Source organism: Phascolarctos cinereus, unplaced genomic scaffold (genome assembly GCF_003287225.1).
Source record: "Phascolarctos cinereus isolate Bilbo 61053 unplaced genomic scaffold, phaCin_HiC Scaffold_4;HRSCAF=312, whole genome shotgun sequence".
Classification (NCBI taxonomy): domain Eukaryota; kingdom Metazoa; phylum Chordata; class Mammalia; order Diprotodontia; family Phascolarctidae; genus Phascolarctos; species Phascolarctos cinereus.
Genome location: NW_027555847.1, coordinates 85841973 through 85858182, shown reverse-complemented (window position 1 = coordinate 85858182; position 16210 = coordinate 85841973). Strand labels below are relative to the sequence as shown.

General features: G+C 44.0%; 1 protein-coding gene across 1 annotated transcript in view; it reads right to left on the bottom strand.

Moving 5' to 3' along the window:
• CACNA2D2 (calcium voltage-gated channel auxiliary subunit alpha2delta 2) overlaps positions 1–16210 on the bottom strand; it is a 424057-nt gene that overhangs the window by 212121 nt on the left and 195726 nt on the right. The window contains exon 3 of the mRNA XM_020999289.2: positions 10308–10424. Within this exon, the coding sequence (XP_020854948.1) occupies positions 10308–10424 (117 nt within the window). The remainder of the gene's footprint in view (positions 1–10307; positions 10425–16210) is intronic.

The following is a 16210-nucleotide window of genomic DNA, read 5'->3' as shown; positions in this document are numbered from 1 at the left end:
AGCTCCCCATGACTGGAGGTTTTAAGCAGAAACCACATGAGTGCTTGATGGGGAAATTTGTTCAGGTACGAGTTGTACCACATCCTCTCTAAAGTCTTTCTAGCTCTGACATTCTATGAATAAATGTTCATTAGATTATGTTTGTCCATCCTGCCTCCTTTATTTAGGTCATAATTTTCTTGGAAGAAGATGTCATATCATCTGGCAATGAAAGTCCTCAGGGCCTATAACTAGGTCCTGCACTCTGGTTCTCAGAGAGGATGATGAATAGGAAGTACGCTTCTGGTCCTCCAGGACCATCCAGTACTATGATTTCAGCCCCAAACACCTTTCCTCTTATTCAAGCTCAGCCTGTTTTTTCCATTCCTTCTGATGCCCTTCAAGGTTCTAGGCTAGGGAAACAGTCTCTGACCTGAGTCGCTAGCCTGACAATTTATCAATTTTAGAAATCACAGGGATTGGGTATATTTTTGCCCCCTCCCTCTTCCCCCTTCTCTCCTCTTCTCTCTCTCTCTCTCTCTCTCTCTCTCTCTCTCTCTCTCTCCCTCTCCCTCTCCCTCTCCCCCTCCCCTCTCCCCTCCCCTCCCCTCCCCCTCCCCCTCCCCCTCCTCCCTCTCCCTCTCTCTCTCTCTCTCTCTCTCTCTCTCTCTCTCTCTCTCTCTCTCTCTCCCTTCTTCCCCCTCTCTTTCTCTGTTCCTTAACCCTACCCCAACATTTCCTTGAAGTCCTGTACTCATGGGCTGGAGAAGGTGCTGCTTACTGGGTGGCAGGGCTGTGGTATGGAAAGGCTCTGCCAATAGGAAAAGAGGGGACTCCCATTGATTAGAGAATCAATTAGGCTAGAAGCAATGGAGGTGGTGGTGGGGGGGGGCAGGGAATGAAAAACCTGCCTTTGAAACCAGACACAGGCCAAAGCAATGCCCTGTGTCCACGGAGGGCCAGAGGTTCCTCTAACTCTGGGCAGACCTTCCCCTACCTTGATGGATCAGCTATTTGCTGGGGATTAGGGGTGAGGGGGAAGGCCTTCAGGTGCTCATTAAGGATCAAACTCTCGGAGGTTGCTCTAGGCCTTGACTGGATCCTGTGGATCTGGGTCTATACCACTCTTCCGTTAAATGTGACAAGGAGGAAGAATAGTAACAAGAAGAGAAGAAAAGGAAGAAAGAGCAGGAAAGCAGAAAGAGGAAGAGGAAGAGGAATGGGGTATACTAGAAAGACCAATGGATTTGGAGTGGAGGATTTGGGTTCAAATCCCCATTCTGCGATGCATGACCATGGACGTGTCTCTGGGCCTCAACCTCTACATATATAAAATAACAGTCTGGGGAGTCCATTCATCTCTAAATCTATGTTCCCACAAAATGAAGGTCAACAGGAAGGGATAGAATGGGGAAAAGGAGGAGGAGGAGAAAGAGAATGAGGAAGAGAGAAGAAAGGAAAAAGATGAGCAAGAAGAGGAAGAGAGGAAAAAGTGGGCGGGGGAAGGGGAAGGACCTAAAACACAAGGAATAAGAGTATGGAAAGAAAAAGGGAAGAAAAGAGAAAAGGTAAGACAGAATCCTAGAACTAGGAGCAACAGGGAAATTGAATCAGTGACTCCTCCTGACCTGCTCAGCCACATCTTCCTAATACTTGTTTCTTGTTGTTATTGTTCAATTGTTCAGTCACGTCATGTCCAACTCTTCATGACCCTGTGGACTGTAGCATGCCACTACTGTCCATGAGGTTTTCTTGGCAAAGATACTGGTGTGGTTTGCCATTTCCTTCTCCAGTGGATTAAGGCAAACAGAGGTTAATTGACTTGCCCAGGGTCACACAGCTAGTAAGTGTCCGAGGCTAGATTTGAACTCAGGTCTTCCTGACTCCAGACCTGGAGCTCTATCCACTGAACCCCCAAGCTGTCCCTACTCTGCTCTACTAAGTCTAAATGCCAGCCAAACTAGACAACTGGCCATCTCTCACAAAACTGTGACAGCTGCAGTCTTGACATGAGCAACTCCATCTTGATTCTGGAATAAGCCCGTGTACCCCCGAGCACTTTAAAAAACAAAAGAAAAAAAATAGTATTATGATAACCAGTTGTTGGCCAGGGCATCTTGACATATGTGTTTTCCAAATATAATAGAACCAGGAAAGCCTACTATGAGGGTTTTATTGTGATTTTGTTTGTTTGTTTTACAAAATACAATACGACCACCTGTGGCATTAAAGTCACTATATTAGCATACAGATCCAAACCCTGGATTGTCCATGAAACTAAGCGGCATCTGGTCCCAGTCACCACCTCTCACCAGGACAGCCCAGCTTCGGGTCATGCAGTGATCAAGGTCTCCAGCTTAGCAGGGGCACCTCGATAGACGGCATCGTTACAAGCCTCATCAGCAACCACAGAGAAACCACAGAGCTTTCCAGCTGCCGGGGAGCCCAGCGGAAGGCTGGCTGCAATCTCACCTCCACCAGACTGATTATGGTCTGGCTTCTAGTCATTACTCCAGACCTGACTGCCTGGAGCCCCTCCAAACCTCGGCACTGCTGAGACCATTCCAACATCCTGGGGGTGGTAAGATAGTGGTATAGTTGATGGCTAACAGGGAGCTCTCACTTATTAACATCACAGTGAATTAGGCAGTTTCCATGGTGTAGTGTGCAAACCCAGGGATGGGGCTGTTGCCCTCTTGGTGATTAATGCAGTAATCTATCATTGAATAATATGCTGCATGCATCTGTGTAAATTAAAGCAGATGTAGCATTTAAAACATACAAAATGTCTCTCTCTGGTGGGCACAGGAGAAATATTGGATGGTCTTGTAGTATACGTTGGGTACTTGTACTCAGAAAGTCAACAAAGGAACCTGGAATACACACTTCTTCTTTATTATCCTCCCCCACCCCCATGTCTTTTCTCATGCTGGGAAGTTTTCTCCCCAACCCTCCCCCATTCTCTACCTATTGAATTTCTGTTGTTGTTTAGTTGTTCAGTCATGTCCAACTCTTTTTAACCTTGTAGACCAATAGCACGTCAATTATTTGTCCATGGGGTTTTCTTGGCAAAGATACTGGAGTGGTTTGCCATTTCCTTCTCCAGTGGATTAAAGCCAATAGTTAAATGACTTGCCCAGGGTCACACAGTTAGTAATTGTCTTGAACTCAGGTCTTCCTGACTCCAGACTCAGCACTCTAACCCCTGAGCCACCTGTCTCCAACTCATCCGTAAGTTCCTACCCATCCTTTAAAAACTGAGTGCAATGTGTAACCTATATCAAATTGTTTGCCATCTCAGGGAGGGGGAAGGAAGGGATGGAGGGGGAGAATTTTAAACTCCAAGTTAAAAAAATAAGGAATGTTAAAAATTGTTTTACATGTAATTGGAAAAAATATTATTCAAAATTTAAAAAAAGAGTGGAAATGCTACCTTGTCCAGGAAGCCTTCCCTATTCTCTTCAATTGAGAATGACCTTTTCCTCCCTCACACCTCATCAGATTTTCTATCTCTGTTGTGTATTTCTCACGTGTAGCTTATTTGAGAGTTCCTTGTGTCCATATTTTGTCATTCAACAGACAGTGAACTCCATAAGGTGGGAGTCAGGTATGACCTATTTTTACCTCTCTCTCAGAACTTAGCCAGTGGTTCCTGTAGCTAGTGGGCACCAATGTTTATTGAAAAAAAGGCACGAATGAACAATTGTTGCTTTCAGTGTGATTTGGGGAAAGGCTTTTTCTTCCTTTTGGGACTCAAATTTCCGATTTGTAAAATATTAGGTTCTGCTCTTGAGGGCCCCCCTTCTAGTTTTGACAGTCCCAGAATCTTAGAACTAGGAGTGGCTTCAGCTTCAGAGGGACCATCTAGGCCAGCTTCTGGATAAGAATCTATCCTCCAATGTATTTGATAAATACAATGTTATAAAGCTTTCCAGTTAGAGGAAACCACTACTTCCCAAGATAACCCATTTGACTTTGGGAAATGCTTTAATTATTCTATGTTTTTCCTTACATTTAACCAATAATTGCCTCTTTTCAAGCTCTACCCCATACTTCTTGGTCAGCCCTGGAGGACCAAGTCTAACACCTATTCCTTTAAGAAGAAACCTGCCATGTTTCTTGCCTCTAAGTCTTCTTTTCTCTAGTTTAAACACACCCAATTCCTTAAAAAAAATCCTTCCTCATATGTTGTGATCTCAAGGGCCTTCCCTACCCTGGTTATTCTTTCCTGGAAGTTCTCTGGCTTTTACCAATGTCCTTCTTAAAGCATGGTTCCCAGAACTGAAAATAACATTTTAGATGTGTTCTAACCAGGAATACCATGAATGTCTTTTTCAAATGCTCTGCTGACATCTGTCTAGGCAAAGTATATCTATAGCGTTCCCTCATTTGCCAAATCAAGTCATCAAGCATTTATTAAGCACCTACTGTGTGTCAGGCACTGTGCTAAGTGCTGAGAGTACAAATTCAAGCAGAAAGACAGCCCTGGCCCTCACAAAGCTTACATTCTAAGGAGTGGGGAAGACAACATGCAAGAAGCAGCTAAGGGGCAGCAAGGTGGTGTAGTGAATTGAGCACCAGCCCTGGAGGCAGGAGGATCTGAGTTCAAATCTGACCTCAGACACTTATTAGCTATCTGTGTGACTGTGGGCAACTGCCTCCGAAATTAAAAAAAAAAGATGCTAAAAAGTGTGTGGGTGGTGGCATGATAAACTTGTCAAAAAAGGAAATGAGATTAACCTCAGAGGACCTGTTTTTGATGAAGCCATGATGGTGTTTGGTGATCATTGCTTTCTTTTCTGATAACTCTCTCTTTAATAATATATCATTTTGCCAAAAATTGAAGTTAAGTTCACTGGCTTCAAGCCTTCATATTCCATTCTCCTACCCCGCACCCCCCCCTTTAAAAAACCAACTGAGATATTTCTTGTTTTCCAACCCCTTTGAACCACTCGATGAGACTGGTTCCATTTGCATGTGGTTCTGAAAATGAAGGTCAGGCAGCCCTCCATTTGTGCCTGACTTTAAGAGAAGAACGAAAGTTGACAGGATCACATAGGCGCTGAAGGAGGACCGGCCCACAGACCCGACATCAGCTGCATGAAAATGTACAACACCCTAAGCCTCGTTAGCCTCTTGGGCGCCTCCTGTCCCCATGAATGGCCCTTGCGTCTTTTAGATAGACTCATTATAAACATCTGATTGTCTCTGATTAGATGAGACAATAAACTTCCCTCCCAGTGTGGCCGCACTGTCAAACTCCCCTTCCGCAATCCCCCAATTAGAATTCCAGACCTGAGAGAGGGGATTTAAATTGGATTACTGGATGAGGTCCAGTGAGAGAGGAACATTGTGTTGGGAGCAGCAGCCCCCTCATCTTTCCTCTCTGCCCCTCCCACACACACTTACGCAGGCCCCCAAACACATACCACGCAAACCAGAGCCGCCAGCCAGGGTTTGATTAGGAGCGAATTAAAAATATAATTAAAACAAAAGCTTTTCACCAGCAATTAGGCAAGAAGTGGGAGAGAGAAGGGCTTGTCACGATTAATTAAGAGAGCTCTGAGATTAGACCTTTAAATGAATCTCCTGAGCCTTGTAGGTACCCTGTTCAGAAGCAGCAGACCTTGGTTCTCATTGTCCTCCTGGGTGACTAGAGGTAAGAGAGGAAGTGACTACATGGTCTCAGACTCAGACAGGAGTGCCTGGAGCTGGGACTCTGAGATCTTTCCCTGGGAGTTCAGGTTGCTGGCTTTGCTGACCCTCAGTAAGTGTGCTAAAAATCACCTCCTCCAAGAAGCCTTTCAGATCAAGCCTGTTCTACTCCCTTACTCATTCATCCCCTCCAGAAGAACAGTAACTTCCACCTATATTACACTTTGCTTCCAAGTACCCATCTCTCAGTTATAAACAACTGACATTCATACAGCGCTTTGAGGTTTGCAAAAGACATAAGTTATTTCACTTGATTTTGACCACAACCTAGTGCATTAGGTACTAGAGATTTTATTATTCTCATTTTGTATGGGAGGAAATTGAATCCCAATGAGGTTAAGTCTGTGGTCACACAACCCATCAGTGACAGGTGGGATTCAAACTTTGGTCTCTTCTGACTCCAATCCTGATGCTGTTTCAGGAAACTGAGGCCCAAGGAGGGTTGGTGCCTGGCCCAAAATGACATGGTAAATTAATGGCAGACTAGAGCCTGAATAGCTTCATTCCCAACCCTGCATATGTCCAGCAGGCCTTTGAATGGGAACATTGCATACAATGTGGATGGCTAATGTCAGGGTTCATTTTGTGACCAGGGTTAGAGCTAGGTCTGTGGTCTCTACCTCTACGATCAATCTCAGTAGAAAGTAAGCTCTATGAGGGCAATGACTGTTTCATTTTTATCTCTGTCTTCAGCACCTAACACAGTGCCTGGCACATAGTAGGTACTTCATCAATGCATACTGAGTGGAATTTAATTCTCCTGGGACCTAATAATTTAGTGAACATTCAACAGCCATCACCCAAAGGCAAATAAAATATTTGTCATAAGAGAGTGATTTAGTACTTATCGTTACAGACTGATGTAGGACACCTGATCACTGCTTGAATCCTTGGGAAAGCTAATAATAACATTAATAGATCCTGTTTTTAATGTGCTTTAAAGTTCAGAAAGGGCTTTCATCAGAATATGCCTGGGAGGTAGGGAGTACATGTTTTATTATTCCCATTTTGCAGATTAATAAACAGATGGAAGCATTAGAGCCTCAAATTTCTGAAGAAGTGTGGCATTCCTTGCACTGTGCCACTATTCTTTATTGGCTCAGTGTTTCAGAATCCCTCAGACCAAGCAAGCTCCTTGGTACACTGGAAATCAAGAGGGGACAGTGGCAGCTATAGCAACATTGGCAGGAAGGGGGGACCAAGAAGACAGAGCTAAAGTCCATGGCATAGGGGAACAGACCCTGTGGAGAGGGGGGGCCAAAATCTCTCTGTCATGGAAGATTGAGAAGAAGAGAATGAAAGAGAGTAACTGACAGAGCCAGAAACACACACACACACACACACACACACACACATACACACAGACAAAGAGACAGAGACAAAGAGACAGAGAGAGAAAGAAAGGCACAGAGACAGAGACAGAGAGACAGAGAAAGAAAAAGAGGCAGAGAGAGACAGAGACAGAGAGATAGAGAGACAGAGACAGAGAGAGACACACACAGAGAAATACAGAGAGAAAAGGAGAGATTCTGAGAGACAAATAGTGTCACTGAAAAAGAGAAAGAGATGAGGAAAGACAGAGACAAAATGACTCACTGAGGGAAGACAGAAGAATGACAAAGACAGTGACCAGGGCTAGACATAGAGGATGAGGGACAGGAAGGGAGATGGAGAGACTGGGTGTTCCAGGAGATAGGGAAGGCAAAAAGAAAGAGAGAATGTGAGAGAGATTGTTGAAGTGATAGGGAGGGAGAGAGACAGAGATAAAGGAACTGAGAAAGATACAGAGAGAGTGGGAACGCCTGAGAAGCCTGTGGAAAAGCCTGACATTTCAGTTTTCATCATCTTCCCCTTCTCTCCTGCTGTTTCTGTCATGCTTCATGATCTGCATTCCTGCCCCGATGGTCGTCAGCCCCCGCCCCGGCCCCGGCCCCAGCCCCAGCACCATCCCTGCTGTTAGTTAGAAATGGGAAAGCAGAGGTCGGAGCAGGTTTGGCCGAGCCCTGGCTGGGAAGAGGGAGGAGTAGGGCAGGGGGTAAAGGACTCGGGTCCTATCACTACTTCTGACTATCTGTGTGACCTTGGTGTGACCTCTGCCTCAGTTGTTCCTTTTGTAAAATGCAAGAGTTGGACTAGATTGGATCTAAGAGCTCTTCTAGCTGTGGCATCCTCTGTCTATGTTCTAAGGTTTCCTTGGCACCTTCCTTTCACTGCCTCTTGTCTCTCCCCTCCCCCCATCATGTCCAAAGTCCTCAGGGCTGCCATGTGCACACAGGGAGATACCTACCCAACGACTTTTCCTTTCTTTCTCTCTGGTTGTCCTGTCTTAACCCCCATTCTTGGAAAATGAAATGACCTCAGATCCAATGACATGCAGAGACCATGCCTAATGTGGGGTTTGCCTCAAGCTGAGACCCCTGGAGGGCTGGGGAGCTGGAGAGTGAGGTCTGGTTTCAATGGTGACTGGGAAAGAGAGGAAAAATGAGCAAATATGCCTAGCAAAATCTTTAGGCTACCATGGTTTCTAAAAGGGGGAGAGGGAGGGCTCAGAGGGTTCTTCTCATTGCATAAAACAAACAAACAAAAAACCCACCTCCACTCCCTGAAATCCTCCTTAGATTTCAGCACTTAGAGCTTGAAGGGATCCATGAATCATAGATACAGAACCTGAAGAGATCTCATGACTCATTTAGTCTGACATTCTCATTTTATTGATTTTTTTTTTTGGCTTTTGGTGAGGCAGTTGGGGTGAAGTGACTTGCCCAGGGTCACACAGCTAGTAAGTGTCAAATGTTTGAGGACAGATTTGAACTCAGGTCCTCCTGACTCCAAGGCCAGAGCTCTATTGACTGTACCACCTAGCTGCCCCTGTCATTCTCATTTTACAGATGAGGAAACTGAGGCTCACAAGTGTTAAGTGACTTGCCCAAGGTCATATAGGTAGCAAACATTAGAGGTAGGATCTGAACGCAGATCCATATATTCTAGAGTGGGGGCTCTTTTTACAGTATACACTGGCATTCCTCAGAGTAAGCACTGCCTTTGGCTGGCTCCTCTTCAAAATATATGTCCCCTGGAATGGGGTGGGGCAATGCTACAGGTTTAGCTACCCCTACCTCACAGTAACTATGTAACCAAGCCTTCCTCCCTGATGGTAGTGCAAAGATGGAGGATGCTGAGAAAGTCACGAATGGGCCCTGAAGACAACCTCTCAGACATGTTTATACTTTTCACTTCTTTGCTACCACAAAAAGTGCTGCTAGGAATATTTTGGTGAGGCAGGAAGGTGGCTCAGTGGATAGAGACCTGGGCCTAGAGCCAGGGAGACCTAGCTTTCCTTCCTTCCTGGTGTATATTGGACTGCCTTGGGGTATACACCTAGCAGTGGCATCTCCAGGTCAAAGGGTGCAGACATTCTAATGACTGTCTTAGCTTCATTCCAAAGGGCTTTCCAAAATGATCAGACCAACTCACAGCTCCGTCAAAAGTTCATGAGCGCACCTGCCTTTCCACATCCCCTCCTACAGGGACTATTCTCATCTTTTGTCATTTTTGCCAGCTTGCTAGGTATGAAGGAATAAAAACTCAGAGATGTTTTGATCTGCGTTTCTTTTATTATTGGTAATTTGAATCATTCTTTCATATGATTGTTGAGAATTTGCAGGATTTTTTTTAAGACTTGTTGATATCTATTGCCTACTGATCTATTGGAGAATGACTTCTAGTTTTATATATTTGTGTTATTTCCAAAATGGTCACATGCTAGCTGTGTGACCTTGGGTAAGTTAATTAACTGCTGTCTGCCTCAGTTTCCTCATCTGTAAAGTGGGAATAATAACAGTACCTACCTTCCTGGGGTGGTTGTGAGGTGCAAATGAGACAATATATCTAAACTTAAAGTGCTATAGCAATGTTACTTTTTATTGTCTTGCATATCATAGATATCAGACCCTTATCAGAGAGATCTGATGCATTTTTTGCACATTCATACTTTTGCATCTTATACGTTATATACATTTTCTTATTGAAGCAACACAGTAAAGCCTATAATAAGGTAGGCACAAATTTCATGGAAAAACTGAGACCCAGAAAAAGACAATGATGGTTGAGTTGGTGGTAGCAGTAGTTGGTGGTGGTAGAACTAGCGGTTCCTACCCAGGTTCCTTGGAACAACAACAGCCCAGTTTCTCAGTCATCAGAGACCAAGGCCTTCAAAAGCAGCCCCCAGTGATGTCATGACAAGAGAAGAACATGTGTTCCCAGCAACAATTACAACTGTCTCCAAGCACGTGCTCATCCCTACCCTGAGGAGTAATATGAACAGTTTTCTCCTCATGGCCTCCATAGTGACCCCTGGAAGCCATGACCTTGAAATAGATTCCATGGAAGGCAGGGGTTGGCAGAGAGGAACACACTGGCTTAGTCAGTTCTTGGGACACTCAATTTCCTCATCTGTAAAATGGGTACAGTAATAGCATCTATTTCCCAGAGTCATTGTGAGGATCAAATAAGATACTATATGTTGAGTTTAACAAACCTCAAAAGTGCCAAATAAACAAACAAATAAACAAAGAGATGAACGAATAAATATCACAGGCGTTCTTTCTTCTTACCTTCAGAGCCCGGACCTTCTTGGCCAGTAGGCTCTCAATATCTCCTGCCACCTTCTCCACAAGTTTCTGGGGGACATTCTCCTCAATCTCAAACAAGTTTCTGTTGTCCTTGTAGATCTGGAGAAGAAAGGAAGATGAAGGAAGTCAGGATAGAACAGAAGAGAAATATACATTTCTGAGTTGGGGCTTTGGATCTCTGAATTTTTTTATTTTTCTTAAAAATAACAGCTTGTGTTTCTGTAGTGCTGTAAGGGTTATGAAACATTTTTCTCACAACAACCCAGTGACATTGGTAATGTGTGATTACCCCCACTCTACAGGTGAGGAAACCAAGGCTCACGAGGGTTAAGGGACAAGGGCAAACAGCTTATGAAAGTGAGAACAGGGATTGGAATGTAGGCTTCCTGACTCCATAGAACTACTGAATTTCAGAGTTGGAACAGATGCTGATGACCATCAAATCCAACCTACTCTTCCCTGCCTCTCTTTCCCTACATGGGGTGAACCAGCCTTTACTTGTTATATGTATTTTGCTATATATTCTGAATATTCTCCTAGGTTCTTCTGTGCACGTGACTTATTTTCTTATTTATTATTATTATTATTATTTTTTGTGAGGCAATTGGAGTTAAGTGACTTGCCCAGGGTCACACAGCTAGGAAGTGTTAAGTGTCTGAGGTCAGTTTTGAACTCAGGTCCTGCTGACTCCAAGGCTAGAGCTCTATCCACTGTGCCACCTAGCTGCCCCAAACCAGCCTTTACTTGAAGACCTTCAATGAGGGCGAATCGACTTCCTCCAACAGCTTGGTTCACCTTTGGCTAGCTCTGCTAGGAAGCTTTTCTCCATATCAGGTGTAAATGCATCTCTTTGTAGCTTCCACTCTTTGCCCTTAATTTTGTTCTTTGGAGCCAAGCAAAACAAGTCTTCTGCCTTGACAGATCTTCAAGTCTTGGAAGACAGCAATCATGGGACGCTAAAATGGAATATTCTTTCTTTTTGCAACTGAAGTTCTAGAAAGGAAAGCAGCCATCATCCTTGTTGTAGTCTGAGAGATTCAGACTTCTCAAGGACCGGAGTATAGGACAGGGTCGTCTGGAATGAATTCACAGACTCAAGCATTCTTTAAGTCAAGGTGGCAAAGATTTATTGTTAGGCTATACAGTGGGCAGAGGTTCTTAAGGAATTCTGCCATGGTGGACAGAGCTCCTTAGGGAACCTGCAACCTAACAGGAATGATGCTAAAGCTTATATAGAAAGAATAGTGGATTGTGTGCCAAGTATGATAATTAGATGATAATATACAACTACGTCATTCCCTACTGGAAACTGAAGGGGGGGGGGGAAGAGAGGGTTCCTAAAGGATATATTTTTGGTCCGTTATGTCTGTAACAAGATCGTTTCAGGAGTTGACGTCTATAGCTTGACCTCCTGGATTGTATACGGTAACTGTGGGCGTCAGTACTTGATAGTTCTGCGGGTACAAGATAGTCCTGTTCATACAAGGGAAATTCTACAGAGGTCAACTTGTTCTTGTAACAGGGAGAGATAGTTTGCCTCTCTGGGCCCACTCATGAGTCATTGACAGAGATAGGGTCCTTGGGCTGGAGGTAAACTGTCAGGGATAGTTTCTAAGGCTAGGGAGAAATTGGGGTCCAAGCACAGGCACCCAAGCACCCCATTATCCCTATCCTGACACAGGTGTGAGCATGGCTCACAGGCTACCCACAGGTGAACATCACTCTACTCACTGTGCAAAATTCTCCCCTCCCCACAAAACAGATGAACTAGAGGAGAAGTGATTCTTATAAAAGAATTCTCTGCTTCAAGAATGGACTTATTTCAATGAATTTAAGTTTTTGTTTACAGCTACAGGACAACCTGATAAGAGTGGGCGGTGGCCCTTGTCCACTGTCGATGGAGAAATAATGAAGAGAAACATGGAAAAATCATGAGCAAAGAGGTAAGAGCTTGATTAACAAAGTTTTGATTCATGCTCACACTACTTTCAGGAATGTATAAAAAAGAGGAATGCTTGTATTTTTAGATCTAAGAGTATATAGTCATTGATATGGTGTTTAAAAATAAACAAATCCTAGGATCTCAGAGCCCTTTCAAAAGAGAAATTCAATCCAGAGACTCCAGCCTCTATGGTCCCTAATCAAATCCAAAGAAATGTCTGCCAGGTGAGGTGTTAGCCTACCCTGAAAGATTTTAGAGAAAGATCTCACAACCCCCTGAGCCCACTTGTTCTACTATATCTCAGTCCTCACGGATGGTTAAGGCCTTTTTACAGTTTAATCTATCTTATTCCTTCTGGAGATTACATGGTCAAGGTGGGGGGCGGGGAGGGTTGAGGGGATTTGTCTGGTTCCCTTTGTGACCGAGGGCGTATGGTTATGAGATGGCTGTTCTAGGGTTCCACCTGGGGCTAGAGTTAAGGGTCAGTGTAGGATTAGGGTTAGGGGTCAGTCTGACCAGGGGCATGGTTTTTGTTTGGGTTTGCAGTTGGGTCAATGTGTGGACAAGGTCAGGGACCAGCCTGTGACTAGGGTTAGGGGCTCAGTCTGTGGAAGAGATTAGAGGTGAGCTTGTAGATGCAGTAAGGAGAGTATGGATGGCTCTTTATAGCCCATTCCCACTACTGGAGAAAAATCTCAAAGAATACATCCTGTCGACAGAAGATCTGAGTTTTAGTCTCAGCTCTTCCACTAATTTGCTGGATGAACTGGTGCATTTTACTCCTTCTTGGCCTTAGTTCCCCCAGTTACAAAATGGAGGAGGAGTAGTTAGACAGTATTTTCATTGGCATAATTTATTTTTGTACCATCTTCATTTCTAAATATCTCTCTTCTCTACCCACCTCATAGCTGAGAATGAGAAAGAAAAAGTCTCTTTCAGAGAAATCAACGAATGCATTGATGGTGTCTGACATGATATTCAATATTTTGCCCCTGAGAACTGGTTGATTTCTAAAGTCTCATCTAGGTATAACCTTTGCTAACTCTGGAATTCTAGGACCACCATCTTTATATTTAAGGTTGACTCAATGCATTACAGGCTTTCTAGGACAAAAGGCAGATATTAGAAAGTCCTCCCTTCCAAGGCTCTAAACAACTATTTTTGAGGGGGGAGAATGCAGTGGTCTTCCTTAATTTTGGGTCCCCTACCCTAGTTACTTTCTGGCTTTCCTTCTTTATCACTAGAAAAGAGCAGAAGATTCTGCTAATGAACACATCTGTCACACATCTGTTTCTCCTCCACAGGAGACAGAAGGAAAGTCAAACAACAGCAACAAAATGGTGTAGAGCTTGAAGGGACTGGGAGCTTAGATCAGAACAGAATGTAAGAGGGGCAGCTAGGTGGCGCAGAGGACAGAGCACCCACCCTGAAGTCAGGAGTACCTGAGTTCAAATCTGACCTCAGACCAAACACTTGACACTTACTAGCTGTGTGACCCTGGGCAAGTCACTTAACCCCAGTTGCCTTAAAAAAAAAAAGAACAGAATGTAAGAGCTGGAACCTGGTGCCTTTCTTAGAGGTCACCTAGTCCAAACGCCTCATTTTAAAGGGGAGAAAACAGAGAGAGGGAAAATGATTTGCTCAAACACACACAAAAGAAATGGGATTCCATATGAGTCCTCTAACTCCAAATTCCCTTCTTTTTCTTCCAAAAGAAAAGCTTTACTGGTGCTTTTTTCCCTTTCACTGGTATGGCTTCCCAGTATTCCTCCCCAGCCCAAAAGCATCATTTCTTATAACGAAGAAAATCCGTTAAGTGAAACAGACAGACAGTGATTGACTTTCAGCTGACTGCATGTGCAGCCATCTGCAATTGTGGTCCACCACCCCCTACACTCAAGGGAAGAAGTGATGGTTCACTACTCATTTTCTGGAACCAAGACCAAACTTTGCCTATAATATAAAGTCCACCTTTTTTTAGCGGCTTTATTTAGTTTGTATGATTATCGTCGTTACTATATCTTCTGTTCCCTTGGCTCTGCTGACTTCACTCAGCTCCAAATGCCTGTTTCTATGGATTCATAGTCACTATTTCTAATGGCACAGCAATATTCCATTACATTCACATGCCATGTTTTTGTTTTTTTGTTTCTGGCCATTCCCTAATAAAGGGCCACCTACTTTGGTTCCAGTTTTTTGTTACTCCAAAAAGTGCTGCTCCAAAGATTTTAGTATATATCCAATCCAATTCATTTCATTTCAGTTCAGCAAGCATTTAAGTGCTAGGCACTGGGGATACAAAAACAAAATGGCTCCTGCCCTCCAGGAGCTTATAGTCAACTGGTGTGTGCATATGTGGTGTGTGTGGTGGGGGAGGGCAGCTTATATAGATAAGAACTGCGAATACAAAATAATACACCTCCAATACAAAGTTAGTTCAGGTGAGTAGGAGACTTCAAACAATGGGGAGGCAGGAGTGGGAAATCAGGAAAGGACTCAGGTAGAAGAGGCACTGGAGCTAAGCCTTGAAGGCAACTTGGGATTCCAAGAGGTAGAGGTGAGGAGAGAGAACATCGTAGGCAAGGGGGACAGCCTGTGTGTTGGGAAATGATTTCATTGAACTCATTGTGAAGAAGCTCCTTCCATCAAGGCACATCAGCCAATGTTCTCTTGACTTACAGTTGCCTGGGGGCACTATGAGGGGATCTGGCTTTCCATGGGGACTAGCCAGTATGTGCCAGAGGCATGAATTAAACCCAACCTGTCCTGAGTCTGAGACCTACTCCCAGGGTTGCCACCATGATTGTAGTGTAAAAAGCAAACGCTGGCAACAGAACACTAAAAAAAGAAAGAAAACTGTGAGATGGGCTGCAGGAACCAAGACAGGCAAATGTCCTGATTTTCAAAAAAGGGAAAAGGGTAAGTTTCAAATCCTTTGGCATATTCGAGTTTGCTTTCTGGCAAAATTTTAACATTAAAGAAGTGATTGGAGTGTACTGGGAAAGGGACTCACAAAGAACCATTATAGCTTCATCAACAATAGGTGAATGAATGAATGATAACTTAGCCCTTAGCACAGTGCCTGGCACACAATAGTGCTTAATAAATGTTGACTAATTGATTGATAAGGTATTTATTAAGTGCTTACTAGGTGCCACAAGCTATGTCTAGCACTAGAGATACAAACAAAAGAAAACAAGACAGCCTCTGCCCTTAAGATGCTTACATTCTAGTAGGAGAAGGCAATATATCAATCAAGGGCTGAAAGGGGAGAGGGAAGGTGGTGGCATGGTTTGGAAATGGCTAAAAATGATGTGAAAACCTGGGTCTGGGCAAGAGAAAGTGAAAGTTCACCCATCAGAGAGCCAGGTCCCAGAGTGATCCCAGGGTCAGAGTCTAAGGTTCTGGTGGGAAAGAAGAGGTCGAGTCTGATGGCTGGAGTTCAGGAATGGCTCAGAAGTGGTCCTATCCAACTGAGCTCAGGTGAGCTTTTATTTTTTTTTTTTGACATTTTTAATGGACTGGTAAAAACGGGAATACCACTGCTTAGTAAAGAGATTTTAGCAAAACATTCAACAAAATCTTTCATGCTATCTTTGTGGACAAGCTGGAGAGATGTAAGTGAGAGGACAACACAGCTAGGGGTCCAAACCAGATCCAAAGAGTAATATTTAATAGGTCGATGTCCTACGGACCTATTAGAGGTCTCTATGGAGTGTCCCAGGGCCCTATCCCTACCCTTATATCACTTGACATCTTTATCAATGACTTGGATGAAAGCAGAGACAATATGCTTATCAAATTTATACATTTGATAGTTGGGAGAGAAAGCTAACAAGGTAGATGACAGAGTCAGTCAAGATCTATTAAAAGCCTGACAGGCAAGATCGGGGTGGGGAACCTGCGGCCTCGAGGCCTCGTGTAGGCCCTGTGGTCCTCAAGT